Raw genomic sequence first — 20793 nt, 5'->3', positions numbered from 1 at the left:
GGAGGCTGCTATAGGATACCCGTCTGATGATTTCTATACACATGGGAAAAATAGTGTTTTGCACAAGAGCATGGAAGTCAGTGCGACTCGTCTCGACTGCAGAAGTATCACCAGAGTCAAGTCAGAGTTGACAAAGGGCAACGCGCTTGAGAATTGAAGCTACACTTTTCCCTGGCCAGAATGGTATCTACGATATGCGCCTGAACACCCTTGTAACGGCACTTCCACCGGCGAGGACTTCCAACCCTTAAGAGCCAAGAGCGCGGTTGATCTGCACCCGCTTATCCTCACCTCCCGACACAATGCCCACAGCACGATCCCACCGTACGCTGAAGACCTTGGCACCTTCACCATGGCTCTTTGCAGCATCGCGTCCTTGCCTGTAAATCGTGTACACGCTTTCACCAGTCATTCCCTCTCCAACCTGTCCACCTGTACTAACATTCCTGAGGTCCCAAATTTGAACTGTGCCGTCGTGCGAAGCAGAAGCCAGATTGTATTCAGAAGAAGGATCTGTGTCCAGGGAAACAACACCGTTCTTGTGGCCTCGGAGCGTCATGACACTGATCTGGGTAGCTGACGCGCGGGGGTCGATCAACGTGATGTGTCGTGCCGAGGTACCGGTTGCAAGTAGATTTCGGGAGGGAATCGCGCAGAGGGAAAGAAGCGAGTGACCAGTCGTTCGAGTGTCAACGCACGACTGGGTAGGCAGATCCCATGTCTTGAGCGTATGGTCGTGAGATGCTGAGTATGCGACTGTAGCATCATCCGGCTTGAATATGACGCTCGATACCGGTGAATTGTGACCGCTAAACGTAGCGAGAGCGCCACGAGCGGGAACCGTGCGATCGGGCTTTGAGAGCTTTTGTCGCTTGTTGGAGGCAGCATTTGAGCTCGGCAGGAAGTTTGGCGGTGCGACTGGGTTCTCTTTTGCATTGCTCGAGAAGAGCGAAATGGTGGTATCCGAAGAAGCAGAAAGGATTCGGCTAGACGGGCCATGAACCGCGACGTCTTCTACACCCCATCGATGATTGAACAACTCGAGAGCCGTTGTAATGGTTCGCGCGTCATCATCGTACTTGTAGACACGGACCGTGTTGTCCAGACCTGCAGCCACCATCTTCTTCTCCGACAGCCACTTGGCCGTCTTTAGGCTTGTGATGCGACCACCGTTGTTGGGAGCCTCGGAAGTCGCCAAAACATCGCCTGAAGTGTTCCACACTCTTACTAGCCCGTCGTAACTCGCGCTCAATATTCTCTCTTGCCCACTTTGTACCCCCGATAGAACATCCACAGCAGAAACCCAATCGTCATGCTCAAAGCTTGTGACGTTCAGTGGTGGGACCAAAGCCCTCGTGTATTCAACGTCCAGCGTCGATTCAGCATTGATACCATTCTTCGTGAGAAACTCGTCGATTGTGGTCCGGAGAAATTCGCCATTGATCAAGATGTCGAACGGTATGCGACTGTCGTCATCGCGATGTAAAAGTTCGTTCACAAGTGTTGAAAGCTTGTGTCGTGTAAGGGCTAGAGGCGCATTTGCGTTAGCTACAGTATCAAAGGAGCGGCGAAGGTAATGCGACGATAGAAATACGCTGATATAGTCGCGACGGCTCACAATGTGTGCGCGACTGTATCGCAGCGGATAACACAAAGCCGCGACAAGCGAGTAGGCTTGCGATAGTTCTACTTACATGTCTGAACTAACAGGATGTTCGGCTCCTCCGAAATCTGTAGGCTAGCATCGCGTGTCGTAAGGCGAATCTGCACCTTGGTTTCTGTTGCGTCGATATCCATGGCGTCGGCGGGTTCGGAGATATATGTTGGTTGGTGTTGAAGTCGTGAAGCTTTGGAAATTTTGGGATCTCGAACTTTTTTTCGAATGCGGTTAGCGCGGCGAGAATCAGCCAGTCGGCGTTCGTAGACCTCCGCTCACGTACGACTTCACAGTTGCAATTGCCGTATTTACTCAAGTTTGATTGCAGTTACTTACAAGGTCATATGTTGTTTGAGTTTTATGCAGAACACTTGTTGCAGACTTGGGTCATCTCACATCTAGAACAATATGAACTCGCTCACGAGAGCATAGCTGTGCTCTCTTCAAGGGTATATCATTTCATCAAGTCATACTAGTCCTCCTAATTTCAGCAATAGCTCTCCTCCGATGATCGCTAGGCGCGAACAGCGCCTCGATCAGGCCCACAACCTCGTCAGCCTCCATCTCCAACTTCAGCTCACCATCTGTCCAGAAGTATTTGATATCTGCAAGGCTGCTGTCCAATATCTCGCTCAGGTATTGGAACTTAAACCAATTGGGCGTGTAAATACCGGCCATATCTCTCGTCTCTCCATTACCATCTTCTGTTTGGAAATGCTGGGACAGGGTAGCAAGTGACACGCAGTATCCGTGCAGTTTTCTTGACTCGTCTTCTGCGATATCTGACATGTCCTCGACGTCGGTGACAAATTTGGTAAGGGCAGCTGATACCAGTGAGCCAAGTGATTGGAGTAGGGCGCTGTGAGAGAGGACATTCTGCCATTGTCGCTTCACATCACCTATGCGGTCGATAGTCGTGGCGATAGCATCATCACAGACCGTAGCAAAGGGAACATTAGTACATCCTTGAAAGCCCTGCGCGTCTTCAAGATGATCCCTGATGATTTGTCTCTGTGACTCCATCTCGCGTCCATACGCACGCTTTCCAAATCCGTCAACTGACTTGATGTCAGACTCGAGCATCGGCTTGAGACGTTTAGATGGTTGCAAATGCTGTGGTAATGCTGATGTTTGATCTTTCTCAGCCTGGTCTTGGAGAAAAAGTCGCAAACGATCTGACAGCCGCTGACAATCGTTGTAGATGAGCATGTTACTTGCGACGTCTTTAGAGTAATGCATCACAGCAGTAGCTCGGTACATTGCAAGGAGGAGGCTAGGAATGGCGTATAGGCCTCCGCTTGCGGGTGCGATTGCGGACTTGACGATCTCGGGGGAATTCAGCGTGTCTACCTCTGCAATGACCTGCAAGATGATTTCCATGATAGCATCCGGAATCGCCGTTACTGTGTATGTTTCTCGAAGTGTGACCTCCTGATTCGCGGGCTGTTTTTGAGATGCAGGTTTTCCGTTTGTTTTCGGTTGCTCTGGTATGGTTCTTGCAGGCTTTGGCGATGCAGCAGGTTTGATGTCAGTCTCATCGTCCCAATCTGCACCCCAATCATCTGCATCCTCTGCATCAGCTGGCTTTTCCTTGGTCTCCTGCTCTTTCAACTCATCATCGACCACATCATCATCCTCACCCCAAGCGCTCATATCTTCTTCTTCATCTTCGACAGTCTGTTTTTTCTCTTCTGTGACTTCTCCTTCCTCGTCCCAGTCAGCAGCCCAGTCGTCTTCCTGTTCATCTCCGGCATGCAATGCATCGCCTTTTGAGATGACTTGCGTCTCGACCCTTTCAACCGTTTTCTTCTCTCGCACAGTCTTTGGGAACATGGCCTGCACTCGGGAAATCGCATGCTCTTTCTGTTTAGCAAGCCATATCTCGGCAGACTTATCCACCCATTCGGCTAGACGATTCTGGCCAGACCAGCCTAGCTCATCAAGATACTCGACCAAGCCCAAGACATAAGAGAGCGACTCTTGAAAGTGCGGGATTCCTTCTGTGGATAATGGCACGGCAGGCAAAAGCAGGTTCGAGATCAGACGAGAAGCGACGATCGGAATAACTTTGGATGATAGTGGAACAGCAATGCTAGGCGGTAGGCGCGTGCTCAGAAACTCGACGAGCAAGTGGATATCCTCTAAGGTAGCTTTTATCCTACCATCGTTGACCGGACCAGCACGTTGAATGACGTCCTCTTGGATTTCAAATGCGGACACGACGCGGTCGGTACCCATGGCAAGGCGGGGGAAGATTATGACTCTGTCAAGATCACGGCTTAGGCGGGTGACGAAGCTATCAAGAAGCCCCAGTTTTGTAAGCGCTTCGACGGTTGTATTGATATCGACCTTGGCCTCGCGTTCGATGGACTGATGCAGTGCGATTCTGTGGCTGGTATTGTCAACCGAAATCAGCCCGTTCCATGACTCTGTCACGGTTTCCACGATAGCTTTCTTCAGCTGCTCTTCCTTGTTCTTCAACACACCCACTACTCTCGTGGTGGTGAAAGGCCCCAGTCTTTGAAAGGCGCCATCTGCGTCCTCCAATATTTGTATAGCGTGTATGACATGGCCATGTACAGCAGCATTCTGGGCGGAGTCCAGCAGAGTCGAGATATCTCTCAGCTGCTCCACCGCTTGCGCCAAGCTCTCATTGTATGCAATCTCGGTATGCAACAGGCTGACCTTGCTTGCGGCATCCTGGACGCGAGCGGTGTTTTCTTTGCCAGCTTCGGCTTGTTTTACGATATCCTTGGCCGTTTCTTGCGAGCGTTTGATGTCGTCCTGCAGCTTGCGTGCCTGTGCTATCCAGCCATCGACGTCCGGCGCGGCTTCTGTTGAGAGTTTGCGTACTTCGTTCTGGCAACACAGTCAGCGCCGCCAGAGATACATGGTAGCTTCACGCACCTCTGTGTCTTCTCGTGCCTTGGCGACCACCTCGAGCAGCTTGGGAAGTGCGCTGGAAGGTACCGTTGCAGACGCGACATGTTCATCCTGGGGAAACGCTCCGTGTGCGGCTGACTGGAGCAGCGCGTCGCCTAGCTGATGATCCGAAACTTGCGAAGGCATCTGTAATTACGGGGCGATTGACATGTCGATATCAAGAAGAGCACAAGGGTAGGCTAATTCGCAGCGAGGGCAGCCGCAACGTTGCAGGACCAACATTGAAGCTGCACGGACACCCAAGCGACGTCAACGCATGCGTCCCCTGCCCCGCCACACTTACCCCGCCACGCTCAAGGCGTGTGGTCGATTGAAGAACCTGGCACATGTGCGTTTGATGACAATAACAGGAGACAAATCTGGATCAGGGCTACTTAGTATATTCACTATAGCACCATCTTCGTGACGTCGCAGTACTATCGCTCGGTAACTCGCCTCTTCCAAACCCTGCTTTCGATTATTCCCTTCTTCCTTGGCCGGGCTGGCTTTCTGCTACTCGCACTTCTTCTTATCCTCTCGTGAGTCTTGCATTTTCCCATTACACTAGACATCTGGTTTCAAGCGCTAGTATCGCATATCGAATGCAAGCATGCATCGGCTATGTACGACAAGTCAGCTAACAAAACAATGGTAGTACCAATTCGGACAAAGCGGCCTGCGCTTGCAGCCTGCGCAACGGAGAAAGATACTTCAGCAGCCTCGCTTTGCCGTACCCCCTCTCCTTCAAATTCGACATCATGGGGTCAATACAGCACGAGTCGCATTTCAAGAAGCTGCAGCAATTCAAAGCAAACTACGCTGATGCCACTTTCACTCAGTATGAATCGCAGCGAACAGGTCTCCGGGTAGTCGTAGTCGATCGCAAGGGGCCGAAAGTATACGGAAACTTCGCAGTGGCCACCGAGATCCACGATGATTCGGGCGCACGTGAGTATTCTCACCCGTGTTCTACAGATGTTTACTAAATGACGTAGCGCATACCCTTGAGCACCTCTGTTTCATGGGTTCACGGAGATATCCTTTCAAAGGTGTACTAGACAAGATTGCCACCCGATCATACTCCGACACAAATGCATGGACGGACGTCTCCGAAACAGTGTATACTCTGTCAACGGCAGGCTGGGAAGGTTTCGCTCAGCTACTGCCTATTTACCTGGATCATCTTATTGTACCTACACTCACCGATGCCGGTTGCTACACTGAGGTTCATCACGTTGATGGCAAAGGAGAAGACGCAGGGTAAGTATTTCTTGACGCTTGTGCGTTGTCTGCTAACAACACAAGTGTTGTCTACTCTGAAATGCAAGGACGTCAAAACTTACAGGGCGACCTGATGGATCTCCAGATGCGCCGTCTCCTCTATCCTGAAGGCGACGGTTTCCGCATGGAGACAGGCGGCCTGATGGAGAACCTACGAGTTTCTACCGCAGAGCGCATCCGCCAATTTCATCGAGACATGTACCAACCTAAAAACATAAGACTTGTGCTGATCGGAGAGGTGGATCATCCAAATCTTCTGGATGTACTGGACAAGTTCGAGGACCAGATCGTTGACCGCGTACCGGCTTATAGTGCGCCCTTCAAGCGTCCGTGGGTCGAGTCGAAGCAGACTCCACCACTAAGCAAAACAATCGTTGACACGGTCGAGTTCCCAGAAGAGGACGAATCAATGGGCGAGGTTCAAATCGCCTTCCTAGGGCCCAAAACCATCGACGATCTCGGAGAGACTGCCATCAACACACTGCTCAACTACCTTGCTGGTTCATCTGTTTCGGTCTTAGTAAACACGCTTGTGGAGAAGGAACATCTTGCAAGTATGGTCTACTTTTGGTGCAAAGGACATACCGACATGATAATTTGGTGGACCCTGTCATCTGTAGAGACAGATAAGCTGGCAGATGCAGAGAAACGTTTCTTCGAAATCCTCAAAGAACACGCTTCCAAGCCGCTTGATATGAGCTATCTTAAAGACTGTCTCCATCGTTTCAAGCGTCAAACTCGCTATATGTCTGAGATTGGTATGGATGAGTACAAAGATCCGATTATCAAAGATCACGTCTTCGGTGACCGAAATGGAACTCATCTTGAAGACGCCATGGCCACCCTCGACGTATTCGATACCTTGGACAACTGGACCGAAGAGGAATGGCGAGCGTATCTGAACAAGTGGATGGTAGATGCTCATCACGTTTCCATTCTCGGTAAACCCTCAAAGGCTCTGTCAGATAAGATTAAAGCAGACGAGATTGCACGAGTCAAGGCACAACAAGAAAAGCTAGGTGAAGAGGGACTGAAGAACTTGGCACAGAAACTCAAGGAAGCCCAAGAGGAGAACGACAAGCCCATTCCAGAAGAGATAATTGCTGGTGTTCAGGTTCCAAGCACCGAGTCTATCCACTTCTACGAGACTACAACAGCACGCTCTGGACTAGCAAAGAAGCTAGGTACATCAAAGAACAATATCCAGCAGATTGTGGACAAGGATGAGAATGGTCTCCCATTATTCATCCACTTTGAACACATTCCAACTTCTTTCGTGCACTTCGGCTTAGCGCTCGGAACCGCGTCGCTACCAACGGAACTTAAGCCTCTGCTCGGTGTGTATCTCACCAACTTCTTCGCTACTCCTATCATGAAGGATGGAAAGCGCATCGAGTTTGAAGAGGTCATCACCAAGCTTGAGCAGGATACGATTGAATACTCCATGGACCGTGGTACTGATATCGGAAGCTCGGAAATGATTTATATTCCCTTCATTGCTGAGGCTGACAAGTTTGAGACGGTCGTCTTATGGCTCAGATCAATGCTTGTTGACTCAGTGTTCGACACTGAGCGCATCATCTCTGCAGTCAAGAAGATGCTTGCGGATGTGCCCGAAGAGAAGCGTGACGGCAACTCGATGAGCTTTGCAGTTGATCGTATGATACACTACGATGCCGCTTCAGCTGTTCGCGCTACTGGGACATTAGTCAAAGGTCTCTACCTAAAGCGCATCCTGAAATTGCTCAAGACGGAACCCCAACAGGTTCTCGACAAGCTCGAAGCCTTGCGAAAGCACCTACTGACCTTTGCCAACATGCGCATTCTCGTGACCGCCAATCTCGAGACTTTGCCAAACCCAGTATCCACCTTCAAACATCTCACCGACGCTTTCAAGCCCGGCCCGGAGCCGACTGTGAACCCAATCGATGATCGCAATGCACTCCTATCAGATATCGGCCGTAACCCAGGCGGCACCCACTACATAATCCCCATGCCCATCGACTCTTCCTTCGCAGTACTCACATCCAAAGGACCAAAGGGGTATACAAACGCCCAACTTCCGCCACTCATGGTCGCACTGGCCTATCTCGATGCCGTCGAAGGCCCCATGTGGCAATCAATCCGTGGCACAGGTCTTGCATACGGCAGCAACTTTTTCCGCGACCCCGAGACAGGCCTACTCAAGTTCCGCATTTCCAAATCCCCCAACGTATTTGCCGCGTACAACAAAGCGAAGACAGTCATCAAGGAATACGGCGACGGTACACAGAAGTTTGAGAAGCTGGCTCTCGAAGGTGCCATCTCTAGTATCGTGCGCGACTTTGTCGATGAGCGCGCTACTATTGTCGACGCTGCTAGGAGTTCCTTCATTGATCTTGTTACGCGTGGTGTTGGAAAGGATTGGCAGGATTGGGCGCTTCGCGAGGTGCGCAAGGTGACTGAAGAAGACGTCAAAAACATCTTGAACGAGGTTGTAGCTGGTGTGTTTGTGCCAGAAAAGACGGATCTAGTCGTAACATGCGGTGGTATCATGACTGACGTAAGTTCCTCGTTATTCACCTCTAGGTCTTGCTCTGAAACGCTGCTTACTTTTCTATATAGGGCCTCAAGAAGGACTTTGAAGACGCAGGCTTCAAGATCGAGATCAAGCAGCTAGCTGATTTCCAAGACGCATACGGTCTTGAGGGTGAAGAGGATGATGAGGACGATGACGAAGATATGTCAGGTAGTGAAGACGACTCTGAAAGTGGATCAGAAATGGAGGAGTAGGGTTTATAGACCACCGTGAAACCCATGCTCACCACCAGATGAATAAAGATTTCTGTGTCGCCTGCTCTCTATACAACCACCCTTTCTTTATAAGTAGTACGAAATGCTCTTGGTAGGAGTACACATAGACTTTTATTTACTTGGCTTATCGCAGAGAATGCGCAGTAAATACGTTTAGAGTAGCTTTAACTTTACGTCTAGTGCGACAAAGTTTTGTGCTACCTCTTCTGCTAGATAATCCGTTTGATATATCACTAAAAGGTATTCAATGTGTGGGTCGAGTAGTTGCAACAACACAGAACGATAGTCCATTCAAGATCTTCTCAACAGTCATATTTATACACTAATGCGACGAAAATTCCTTCCCCAAACAAGAAACGAGAAAAACCACATTGCGAAATACAACCAAAGTCTGACATCAATCGTGCCAGATTGAACAAATCCCTCAAAAAGTGGTGTAAATCATCTCTCTCGTAAATACATACAAGGAAGTTAGCTCTCAAAAGGGTAGACGCCAGCAATGCCTCCCGCCCTCAGCAGCCGCGGTCGTAGATTTTGCATATTCGGAGAATGCCAATGTAAAAGTGAGTTCGGTCGAAATTCGAATGGTAAGAAGGTGGGGTTTGGGGAATCACATAAAGAAAGAAACCAGAACGGATAAGGAACGTACACACGCAACGCCGCTAGGTTGGTGGCATATTCGCCGAAAACGCCCCCAACAAAACCTGAGTTGAGCAAATTCTGATCTTCGTGGTGAGACAACTGCTGGAAGCCGAACTATGCATCTTCGGGTAAGATACGCGCAAAGTGCTTTTCCCAAATCCATCCTACTGTTTTTGTTTGATCGTCTTGATTCCGCGCAAGCCATAGCTCACCCTTCATACCAATAACATCGAAAATCTCGCCCGGTACATACACGAGATATGGTATCCCGCCTTCGCGCCGATCATGAGCAATGTTGAACTCGAAGAGACTGGCTGCTAAGAAGAGTACTTCTGGCTCGTCGGTGTCCGCAGGTGTAGTAGGGAGATCCTCAACACTACCACGGGCAGGAGAATCCGACATTGGCAGAGCTGAGTTAAAGACACCAGATGCACGAGTAGATCCCGGTAATGATGCTGGCTGAGAGGTAGGCGCAGAGAAAGTGTGGATGGTGGGTTGCGAAGGTGAGAGGAAGGATGGACCAAGTTGAGGTGGGAAATCAAATGCGTTGACGCTCAGCGGTGAGTGCTCGATGTCTACTGCACCGTCCAGATTCATGTAGTTATGGTTGTTGCGAGAGGGACCAGTATTGCGCCGCTCTTTGCGAACTACAGTGGCGTCACTGTTGTCAGATGTAGGGCTGAGTGCACGGGCTTCCCGTAATGAAGTAGGTCCCGGACCAGCCCGACCTGATGTGTTAGGTGGGTAGAGAGAAGGATACGCTGGTCCTGCAGGGGAAGAACGCGGTGGGTTGTCGAGACTTCGTGGATGTGATCGAGGTGCATATCCACCACTGTTGCGGGTCTTTAAGTCGAGCATTGATGCCTCGCTCCCGATGGACTCAGTACGACGCGACGATGAGTTGCGTGACGACGCACCACCGTCGGAAGAGAGCGTTGGAACGGGAGACGTCATATTGGAGATGTCAACCAGGAGGTTCCGGTTGATGATGCCTAGTCTGTTTGCAAGATCCTGCATCGGTTTGTAGTCTCCGTGGAAGCGTTCGACGTACGATTCTAAGTCATAACGAAGGGATGTCGTGTGCTGGGGTTCGCTTTCAAGGAGCGGAAGGATCTTTTTCGAGCAAGTCTTGTACCAATCCTTCTGCAAACACATGAACAGAGTCATGAGCGTGCGCATGAGGCCTTTTGTTCTTTCGTAGAGAAGAGGCAACTCATGTTTGAGAGTGTCATTGATCGTACTGAACTTTTTGGACGACTCCTCTATGTCGGGGTCGATCTTTTCCCCACGGTCGAGTGCTTGCTTGTGCTTAACGTAGTACAGCAGGTATTTCTTGCGTTGCTCGATAGTTTTCTGATAAGAGACCCACATCTCCCAGAGGTCGCCTACAGGCTTCAAAACCCGGCTTCGAACAGCAGCTTTCTGTGAGATGGTTAGCTGAATGTTAATGGCTCGATCTTCTGGTACTTACGTGCTCTTCCAACGCCTTGTTCTGCAGCTCGAAATGGGCCATTGCCCACTTTCGCCACGTACTCTCAATTTCTGGGTACACAGATGGCGCTACTTCGCAGACGGTGATGAAACCCAAGAACACGATATTGAGCTGGAGGTAATGCTCCGTAATCGAATCAAGATACTGTTCGAAATCACGAATAACAATCTGAAGTTGGAAAAAGTGCCCTCCGAACTTCTGCTCTTTAGACTTGTAGTCCTGATCCTTGAAGGTCTTGTCGGCCTCGTCATATGCCTTGCTCTTATCGACCTTGGGAATAAAAGCCTTGACAAAAGTCTTGCCCAGTCCGCTTTTCTTCTCCTTCTTGCCTTCAGAGGCGGCAGCGCGGAAGGTATCGGAACGTGCCTTGGCCTGGTTGATACGCTGACTCATTGCTCTCAATTCCTCATGAGCTTCTTTGATTTTCGGTAGATCGGGATGGTCTGGATCTGTAATTTCTTGCAAGGACTGGAGGATCAATGGATACTTCAACAGGCGCTGGCATGGCTTCAACAACAAAGAGTCCAAGTCCCAGGCTTGAGTCATGTTCTCTACTTGCTCGAAGCAAGCAGTGACCCATCCAGATAGAGTTTCGTTGCCGTGGTTCTTCTTGATATAAGCACTAGCATTATCTTGATTAAGGAAATATGTCGTGTAGAGCCGCTCCATCTTTTCCTTGTTATCGAGAAAAACTTGGCCAATGGTGGTCAATCGATCATTTTCCAGAGTGCAATTCTCGAACTGATTCGGGGAATCCTCAGATGGTCGCCGAGCATGCATTGGTGATTCTCCGGAGTCATAGGATTTACCGTCGGAGGAATCACGGTTCCAGGGTCCACTTGGGGGTGATATCTCGTAGTTGACAATAGGCTTCGCAGCCTTCTTGAAGGCACGAAATAGCGACAGAGAGAACTTCTCTAATTCCTTGCAATTGCTGAACAGCAATCTCTTTTCCTTCTCGCTCATCAGATTCGACGCGGTTGCTTCAAAAATGTTGTGCGCGATCATCATGTCTATGCAGAACTGATGCTCAGTGTGAAGCAGCTCTTGTAAGGTGCGATATCGCTTTATTAGAGCTTGCTTGGCAGGGTCAGGCTGACCGTTTTCGCCTTGCTCGGCTTCACATGGCACATCTACAGTAGATTCGATAGGTTGTGGGGTACCATATCGGTCCTCGAGACTTTGTTCGTGAACGTGAAGAACAGGAGTGCGTGACCGAGCGGGGTGCATTTCGAATTTGTCGTCGTTGAGCATGGGTCGTGAGAGCTGTTGATGTTGTGGCGTAGAGTTGTACGGATTGGATCGAGAGGAGAGTTGCTGATCAATGGATGGATTCACAGGGGGAGGCGGTGGGGAGTAGTTGGGACGGGGAGGCGCTGGAAGTGAATGCGGCATACTGTGTTGTAAGTCAAGTCCAAGTCCACCATTGGTCCATGCAAGTTGTGGAAGTTCAATGCGGTTAGCTGCAACTGACTTATGCTCATCCGTTGACGTTCGTGATAGTGCATTGTGAGAAGGGTCACCAGAAGAGCTGCCAGAATGAGACGCATCTTCCTGTATGGTTGTGGTGGTAGAGCCTGCCGATTCCCGTGAATAGCGCCGCGAGGACGAAGTATAAATGATCGCCGTGCCGCCGACATGTGATTCTGGTGTGCCTTGCTGCAGCTGCGGCGTATATGAGTCTGGACGCGATGGGGATGCTACTCTCTCGGGCTCAGGCCTCTCCTTATCGTGTTTTGAACCATTAGCGTCGCTCAGCAACCGAGCGAGATATGATTCTGTGGACTCTTTCGATGCCCAATCTTTGTGCTGTGCGATGACGGGTGAGACCTGCTGCACCCTTTCTCTGGATATCGATGCTAACTCAGGGGAAATAACTGGCGATTGATGGTACATGTTCAAAACTGAGTTCACAACACTGTAAGTTTCATTGTTCAGCGTCAGTGATCCAAGTGTTCGGTAGGGAGCGACGCTGGCTGAGTCATCCGGATAAAGGGTGTCCCGCTTAGGAAGCAAATCTCCTGGCGATCCTTTTGTATCGTGTCGAGACATGGACGGCATGTCTCTAGTGTCGTGTGCTTGGTCGGACGTGTACCCGTATGACAAAGCCTTGAGGCCGGCGCTGAAGCTCTCCGAGTCGGCCTCCCATGGTTCTGATGGCGGCTCCTCGCTAAGCATAATTGGTATTGATTCTCTGACACCTAGCTCCGACTTCTCCATCTCAGGCGATTGCGGAGCAGGCCTCTGCGGCGGAGGGTGGAAAACGTGTGGCTGCAAGAGCTGTTGCTCCGGCTCGGGATGCGCGGTAGGCGGCGTAAGAATGAAGCTTCCTGGTAGACCCAACACAGGCGATTCGTCAAAGTCGGTCACGGCTGACGCTGGTTGCCCGAGAACTGGTACGGACAAGCTAGATGTCTGAAGGCTCAGGTGCTGTTGCTCTGACGAGGGTGACGAATGCTCATCCCGTGGAATGCGCTGCGTCTGCGCACGGATATCATGGGGTTGCTCGATCTCAGCAACGTCGAGTAGCCCCGCAGGTTGCTCTTGTGGGGGATCGAAGCTGCTCGCAAGTGGAAAATATTCCTGCTCACCATGGGGGCCGGTACTTGTCGAGCGGGATGCGGGTGAAGGCTGGAGCGGCTGTCTTTCTCTTGAGTTGCGCAAGCGAGGCGACGTTGGTGGAGGCGGGGCGTTGACGACGGCAGAAACACTTGGTCCGCTTCTCGCACCCAAGGGCGACTTCCCTCTCTCGCGATATCCACGGTAAGCTAATGCGGGGAGCGTTGACTGGTCTGTGCCTCGGGAGGAGACTGGAGCGACGGCCGCAGCCAGAACCCTGTCCATTCTCGTCGGCGAGGCGCGGTTGCTGTGGTTCATTGCGCGGGTTGGCGTGTATTTGACGGACCGTGTCGACGAGTTGGAGTCTGAGCCGGCGCTCAAACGCCGTGTCGCTACTGGAATCCTCGAACGTGGCGTGTGCCGTTGAGGCGACCGTGCTGTAGTTTGTTCTTGCGCATGTGCCTGTGGACGTGTGGTGGGTTGCGCGTCGTCGGCCATGGCTGATGTCGCAGTACTCGCGGACCGTCCATGGTGCGAGCTGCTGAACGAGGACGAGGGTTGTGCAGTGTCTCCGTGTGGGTTCTCGAAAACGGGGATTCCGAAGCCTGGCGACAATGCATCCTGCCCAGTCAGCACTTCGCCGAACAGCTGCCTCCCGCTTGGTGCTGACGCCCGATTCGGCGAGGTCACCTTCTTGGGCGTTGACGTTGACGAGACGTGCTGGTCGATGCTGCTCCTGCTGCCGTTTGTCCTTCGCGCACTTCGGGTAGCTGCTGGGGCGGGCTGTGGGCGGTCTCGCGGCTTCAGGTTGTTGAACTTGTGCGGTCCGTACGAGGCTTCTTTGCTTGGGCGTGCAGCCGATGCAGTCGACGAGATGGACGCATTCGTACGTCTGGTGGCCGAGTCGTGTGCCCCAGCCCGGCTCGGTGTCCTAGATCTCGAGCGCACTGCAGGCGAAGAGGCCGTCGAGCTGCCTCCGGGCGACTGCTCGAACCGCTCTGCCAGGGCCCGGACCTTGTTGGAGACCTGAGGGGAGGAGCGAGTTGCTGCGGGCGGCGATGCAGGACCAGAAGCAGACCTCGGGGTCGCTTTGGGTGTTGTGCGCGCACCGTTCGTCATGGGCTGCCGCGGCCGCGTTGCGGGCATGTCGATGCCGCGTTGCGGTGAGGGAGGTGCTGTGTGCTCGGTCGTAGTATAGGCGGAGTAGTAGTGCTCGGGCGAGGTTCCCAGCTCTTGGTCGGCATGGTCGAGCTCAGTCGACTGCAGCCAGTGTGAAACAGAGAGGCCGGGGTCGAATGCATATTCATGCGCTTGATCAGAATCCATATCCCATAGTCGGCGAGCGCAAGGGCGCAAAAGCAAGGCAGCGCCAACGTCGTAGGAAGAGGTGGTCCAATCTCGACCAACAAGGGTTGCCAACTCACACTCGGCTGCTCTCGATTACAAGGCGTCTGGGCCAATGACGGTGTCGAGGCCAGTGGTGCCCCGAGTCGACGAGTTGATATGTTTCAGCCTGAAAAGCAAGCGGACTGGTTCCCGATACGGCGCGCTTGTGAGAGGTTCTGAACTGTCTGTGTCAGATCAACAACTGGAGCCCACACGGTCCATCTAAACTCCGTCGTTAACATGCAGCTAGGAAGCGGGATACCGGCGCCGCTCTTGATGGGGCGGCACGCGGCGACGGTCTGGCCTTTGCAGCCAGCAGACACATGTCGATATACTCAGTGTATGCAATGTATGCCGCCTTGGTACTTTGGGCCAAGGTTCGATGATCCGCATGCTCTCTCGCGGCCTGCTTATCCATCCGTGCTTCTTGAAGGGTATGGGATGATAGCATCCCGCTTCCCCAGCCCGTAGCCTCTACCAGCACTAGCGGGTCGTGCTAAACTTCCTTCCAAGGATAGCCGTGTTTTACGTATCCAGGGGTAGGTAGATCTGTAGATGCAGCTGACCTAAGATCGTTCCATGTGCATCTTTGTTCCATTGCCATCCTTCAATGGTATTCAGAGTCAGGTATAATGACCATGATGATGGGGTTTCCACGTGGCACAAAAGAAGCTAGTCCCAAACAGGAGAGCGTGGATCCATCCACACCCGACTCCTGAAGGGTGCGTTATAACAATAAGACAGAAGCCTCAACTTAGAGACGCGATGGTTAAAAGACTCATGCGATTGACGTCGTATTCTTACGTATGCGTAGCCAGCTCAACGAGAAGTGGTGGTGGGGTTCGAGATGCTCGCGGCGCCAAGAGTACAAGATAGCTATGAGTGCATCAAAAAGAACATAAATGCTCCGATAAGATACGTGATCCACTTGTTTTAGGTGGCAGGCTTGTTGCAGATAGTTGCTAATTCAAGTTTCGCATCTTTCGAATATTACTTTGTAGAGTGTCAGCGTAATAAACATGTATCCATCGATGGAAGAAAAACTGTCTCTAGTTCCACTAGTCAGAGTACCCTCTTCAAGGAAACAATCGAACAATTACTAACAATGTTCTTCTTTAGCCTGCTAGAAAGGAGTAACACAAGTGTTCTATGCAACATTCATGATTTGGGCGTCCTTATTAATAAGAGTGTTTCTAGGAGTTCTGCTATGTGCTCTTGTGCACAGCATTGTGGTAGAAGAGCTTGCGTAAGGTGTTCAGTTGCTTCCTTTTAACATGCGATAAGCGTGCATGTATCCCTGAACAGGATATTGCGGCTCCAACATAACTGAGCTGCTTGTAATTCAACCATGCCGTGCAGACAGTCATTAACAGCTAGGTTACTGAGAGGGCGCAATGTCAGCACAATACCGTGTACTGTGACATTCTAGGTACGCAACCTAGACATGAACACCGGAAGCGCCCTCGACTTTTGGTCTCAACGGATGTCGTCAAGCCAGCGTCGCAGCACACGAAAAAAAAACATCACGTAAACATGTAATGTACGACCAATCATTGCGCTCTCTCCCACTGCAAAAGCAGGGAGAAACCGCACCCAAGATCAGCCAAAGTATTCCTCTCCACTTCACAGACGGTTTTCGTTCTCATGGAAACCTCACACCGTCCGTAGACGACGGGTCTCTCCAAAGAAAATGCTTTTCGTGAGTGTGCAAATTTTTTGCGTTGTTCAATGAAGAGGAAAGCCAGGGCCGGCGGCGGAAGAGATTTTGTTCAGAAGACCGGCGGAACCTTTCGCCGTGGGCGCTTTGACGCTGTGCGCAGCCCCGCCACAAGTGGGCTGTTCCGAATCTGGGTTTGAGTCACTTTGTGTGGGATTTGAAGTCGAAAGTTGCCTGCCGCCAGTCTCCACAAAGGCAACACTACGATAGACGAATCCAATCTCTCGACAACCATCCACACTTACAATCCAACCATCTCCCGAACAGCTAACCCTCGGAACAAATTGCCCACCATGGAGTCCGAGTCCGACCACGACCACCGCGATGACGAGAGCGTGTCTGAGCAAGAGGACATCGAGGACACGAAGCCAAAGTCCGCGTTGAAGAAGGGCCGGGAGCCAGTGGCGCCCGTGCAACGCCCAGAGCTTCCGTACGTGTTGAACATATGAGGCTCTACGCCAGATAGCTAACGCGCACAAGCGAACAACCAGACCCAAGCACACTTGACCTCACTACGCTCAACCCGCTGTCGCCTGAGATCATCTCCCGCCAAGCTACCATCAACATCGGAACCATTGGCCACGTCGCTCACGGAAAAAGTACTGTGGTGAAAGCCATCTCCGGTGTGCAGACCGTCCGTTTCAAGAACGAACTAGAGAGGAATATTACCATCAAGCTCGGTTATGCCAACGCGAAGATCTACCAATGCGACAACCCAGAGTGCCCACGCCCAACATGCTACCGGTCATACAAGAGCGACAAGGAGGTCGACCCAGCTTGCGAACGTGAAGGATGTGAGGGCAAATACAGACTGAAGCGCCACGTCTCTTTCGTCGACTGCCCTGGCCACGACATTCTCATGAGCACTATGTTGTCAGGTGCTGCCGTCATGGACGCTGCACTGCTTCTGATCGCTGGAAACGAATCTTGCCCGCAACCGCAAACCAGTGAACATCTTGCTGCCATCGAGATCATGAAGCTGAACCACATCATCATCCTTCAAAACAAGGTCGATCTGATGCGGGAAGACAGCGCTGCGTCGCATTACGAGTCTATCCTGAAGTTCATCCGAGGAACTGTTGCCGATGGCTCACCCATCATTCCCATCTCCGCCCAGCTCAAGTTCAACATTGATGCTATCAACGAGCACCTCATTAGCAAGATCCCCGTTCCAGTACGAGACTTTACTGCGAAGCCACACATGATTGTCATCCGATCCTTCGACGTCAACAAGCCTGGTGCTGAAATCGATGAGCTCAAGGGTGGTGTTGCTGGTGGCAGTATCCTGACTGGTGTACTAAAGCTGGGAGACGAGATTGAGATCAGGCCTGGTATTGTCTCAAAGGACAGCGCCGGAAAGATTCAGTGCAAGCCCATTTTCTCAAGAGTAGTGTCTCTATTCGCTGAGCACAACGATTTGAAGTTCGCTGTTCCAGGAGGACTGATTGGTAAGTAATTTTTGTTGCAGCATCATCAAGTTCTTGATTAACACGTTCTAGGTGTCGGTACACGCGTTGACCCTACTTTGTGTCGTGCGGATCGTCTCGTCGGTTTCGTTCTTGGTCTCCGTGGACATCTTCCTAACATCTACACTGAGCTCGAAGTCAACTACTTCCTTCTCCGAAGATTGCTTGGTGTCAAGACTGCAGACGGCAAGCAGGCCAAGGTAGCCAAGCTTGCAAAGAATGAAGTTTTGGTAGGTCTCGATCTAGTCTGTGTTCAGAATATGGCTAACAATCGCAAAGATGGTCAACATCGGATCAACTGCTACCGGTGCCAAGGTTGTGGCTGTCAAGGCTGACGCTGCTCGTCTATCGCTCACCTCGCCTGCATGCACAGAGATCGGTGAGAAGGTCGCGCTGTCTCGACGTATCGAGAAGCACTGGCGTCTTATCGGTTGGGCCAACATCGTAGCGTGAGTTTCACGGCACTTCTAATTTCGTCCACAAGCTTACAAGTCTTTTAGCGGTAACATCCTCCAACCCATTGTCGACTGAGCGGGGGTAGAGAGTAGTGGGGTAGCTCACAAGGAGTGGAACGACAAATCTTATGACGGGACGACGTAGACGTGGGGCGTACGATGGCAAAACATGTGCATTTGGTTCCTCAGCATTTCCTGCCGGAGTCGGTTGTGCTTGGAGAAAGGCATCAAAAGTGGGTTTTCTCGCAGCTGTGTTTTGGACAGCATCTAGAAGCCACAACAGCAGAGGTCTAGCGTCACTCGAGAGCGAGCGTCTTGTGTATCAGTACGTTCTCCAGCTCAGGGTAGCCGCATGTAATGAAACATGATCGATCCACTAGAAGTGTTGAGAATGCGGATGACAGCGGATCCACAGGCGGAAAGTTGGCCGATTTTCACATGAAAGCCATTCTCAGTGACACATGCGGGAGCATGGCCTAACAACGTCAGATCAGCGTGCTAGCCTACATGTGCCTCATAGTCCCCTCACTGCACGTTCGTACGACTTCTCCGCTCACAGTATTTAATTTGATTGCCTATACGAGGTATGTTTGCGAGGCTCCAGTAATTATGCCTGTATAAGGCCGAGCACACGTTCACGTGCACTGACTCGGGGTTAGAGTTCAACTTACGTTCCATTCCAAACAACGCAACAATTATACGAATACGCGGCTCCGTTTGTGCTGCGAACCATAGCTCGTATCTTTTTTTTGCTTCTTGACGCTCGCTGTTTATATTGCCTTTATCCTTTATTGTAATTGCAAGCCTCGATTGCGTCTGCACACATCACAACAAAGTTTGCGGAACCCTGCCCGCGTCGGAACTGGAGCGCGACGGCTATGGAAGAAGACCCTTCGAAGGCGAACGCGGCACCACCTCCGCTGCATATCTACCGCCCCATCCCGCGTCGCAACTTCGAATCCAACTACGACACGGCCGATTCGCCCACACACGCCTTCTCGCAATCCACGCCTCCAAGCGCGACTGAGAATCGGAGATCATCCGACTTCCTCGCTCAGCTGAACGCTCGCTTGCTGGGAACATTCAACTCTCGCGATGACGACTCGGACGATCAGGAGAGAGACAGGGGTCCTCCGCAGCGGAACAAGAGTTACTTGAACATGACGAGTAGCACTCTGTCCGGAATATACGATGAGACGGGTGTCAACACAGCTGGCGAATTGAGCACGGCGGAAACGCCATGGGGAACTGGTGCCGAGACACCCGCACACACAGCCATGGGCCTCCAATCCTGGGAAACCGGTATGGGAAGCCCTGATGGCGGAATGGCCTTGAAGAACCAGGCCAGGAAAGGGTCAAATATGGGCAAAGCTGAAGGACGACAAAGGAGTCGCTCAATCAAACAGCCGCGCCGCGGTGTATGGAAATACTCTGTGATTGCAGGAAAGCTTGTAGCGTTGTACGTCTTCGGTGTCATCTACGGAGTCATTGTCTCGCATCTTCACGAGACGAGGCAACTGGCAGCTGTACACGTTGAAGGTGTCGATCGCAAGAGTCAGGCATACCTTGTCTCCTGGGGGTTGTTCGGAGTTGCTCTAGGAAGTTTGCTACCATACGTTGATCTCTTGTGGGATGCGCAGCGGAAAGAGAGCCAGATGGAAGACAAGGAGGCAGAGACACATGATTCACCCATTAGTGAGCAGATCAACGATGTGGTGAGGAGTGTGGCAGCCTTTGTAGGGATTGCATTTGCCATTGTAAGTCTCCACCGACCGACTCCTTCTATGCTTTGTGATACATGGACATGGACTAACGCTACTCTTCTCAGCGTCGTCTCCCCTGGCAATCAACCCTCCAACTGACCTTGACTCTGGCCCTCGTGAACCCCGCCCTATGGTATATACTCGATCGCTCGAAACCCGGCCTTTCCGTCTCACTCACCGTCACGTCGATTCTCACCTCTTTCATATTCCTGTCCAATCCAGATGTTCTTCCCTCGCCGTCTCTACCATCCACCACAAACGCCACACAAGTCCCATCCATTGGCAGCCATACGCACACAAAAGGAAGACCAGCTCCAGTTGTTACACCAGAACTGTTTGCTGGTATGGTCAGCTACGAGAACCTAGCTGTTGTTACGTGGGTTGGCAGTGTCCTGTTCTGTAGTTGTGTTTGCTTCGGGAGTATAGGCAGGAGGTTGGCTGTGCTGGAAGAGAGTGGGTGGAAGAGGTGATGTTCCTTGGTTGAAAACTATAGATAATTGAGGGATTATATTGGATATTGTTGCACAACTATGGTGCTGCTTTGTCGGATAGGTTTGCGGACGGTTTGGGGCGTCCGGTCAAAATTGAAGCTATTGATCCTATGTTGGACATCTCTGGATTCCGGTTTCATTCCTCATTGGTATATGCTGACCTTTGGTA

General features: G+C 51.4%; 6 protein-coding genes across 6 annotated transcripts; 3 read left to right on the top strand and 3 right to left on the bottom strand.

The window, feature by feature from the left end:
* Positions 1-247: 247 nt before the first annotated feature.
* Positions 248-1797, bottom strand: AA0111_g9178 (Ribosome biogenesis protein; the record flags this gene model as incomplete). Its single annotated transcript, XM_028655707.1, has 2 exons — positions 248-1527; positions 1695-1797. The coding sequence occupies 2 exons, from the start codon at positions 1795-1797 to the stop codon at positions 248-250; spliced, it is 1383 nt and encodes a 460-aa protein (XP_028503268.1).
* A 322-nt stretch (positions 1798-2119) lies between these two features.
* AA0111_g9177 (hypothetical protein) lies at positions 2120-4726 on the bottom strand (the record flags this gene model as incomplete). The annotated part of the gene is made up of 2 exons (XM_028655706.1): positions 2120-4516; positions 4565-4726. The coding sequence occupies 2 exons, from the start codon at positions 4724-4726 to the stop codon at positions 2120-2122; spliced, it is 2559 nt and encodes an 852-aa protein (XP_028503271.1).
* Positions 4727-5337: 611 nt separating this feature from the next.
* Positions 5338-8632, top strand: AA0111_g9176 (Uncharacterized protein; the record flags this gene model as incomplete). The annotated part of the gene is made up of 4 exons (XM_028655705.1): positions 5338-5527; positions 5575-5839; positions 5885-8402; positions 8465-8632. The coding sequence occupies 4 exons, from the start codon at positions 5338-5340 to the stop codon at positions 8630-8632; spliced, it is 3141 nt and encodes a 1046-aa protein (XP_028503272.1).
* Positions 8633-9409: 777 nt separating this feature from the next.
* AA0111_g9175 (hypothetical protein) lies at positions 9410-14672 on the bottom strand (the record flags this gene model as incomplete). The annotated part of the gene is made up of 2 exons (XM_028655704.1): positions 9410-10717; positions 10767-14672. The coding sequence occupies 2 exons, from the start codon at positions 14670-14672 to the stop codon at positions 9410-9412; spliced, it is 5214 nt and encodes a 1737-aa protein (XP_028503269.1).
* A 2070-nt stretch (positions 14673-16742) lies between these two features.
* AA0111_g9174 (Eukaryotic translation initiation factor 2 subunit gamma) lies at positions 16743-18446 on the top strand (the record flags this gene model as incomplete). The annotated part of the gene is made up of 5 exons (XM_028655703.1): positions 16743-16879; positions 16930-17897; positions 17949-18145; positions 18195-18364; positions 18416-18446. 5 exons carry the CDS (start codon positions 16743-16745, stop codon positions 18444-18446), a joined length of 1503 nt encoding a protein of 500 aa, XP_028503270.1.
* An 802-nt stretch (positions 18447-19248) lies between these two features.
* On the top strand, positions 19249-20603 carry AA0111_g9173 (hypothetical protein; the record flags this gene model as incomplete). Its single annotated transcript, XM_028655702.1, has 2 exons — positions 19249-20127; positions 20199-20603. 2 exons carry the CDS (start codon positions 19249-19251, stop codon positions 20601-20603), a joined length of 1284 nt encoding a protein of 427 aa, XP_028503275.1.
* Between the last annotated feature and the right edge of the window lie 190 nt (positions 20604-20793).

The sequence above is a fragment of the Alternaria arborescens genome (genome assembly GCF_004154835.1).
Source record: "Alternaria arborescens strain FERA 675 chromosome Unknown contig_25, whole genome shotgun sequence".
Lineage (NCBI taxonomy): Eukaryota > Fungi > Ascomycota > Dothideomycetes > Pleosporales > Pleosporaceae > Alternaria > Alternaria arborescens.
The sequence above is the reverse complement of the archived record's forward strand: the minus strand, read 5'-3'. Positions and strand labels throughout refer to the sequence as shown.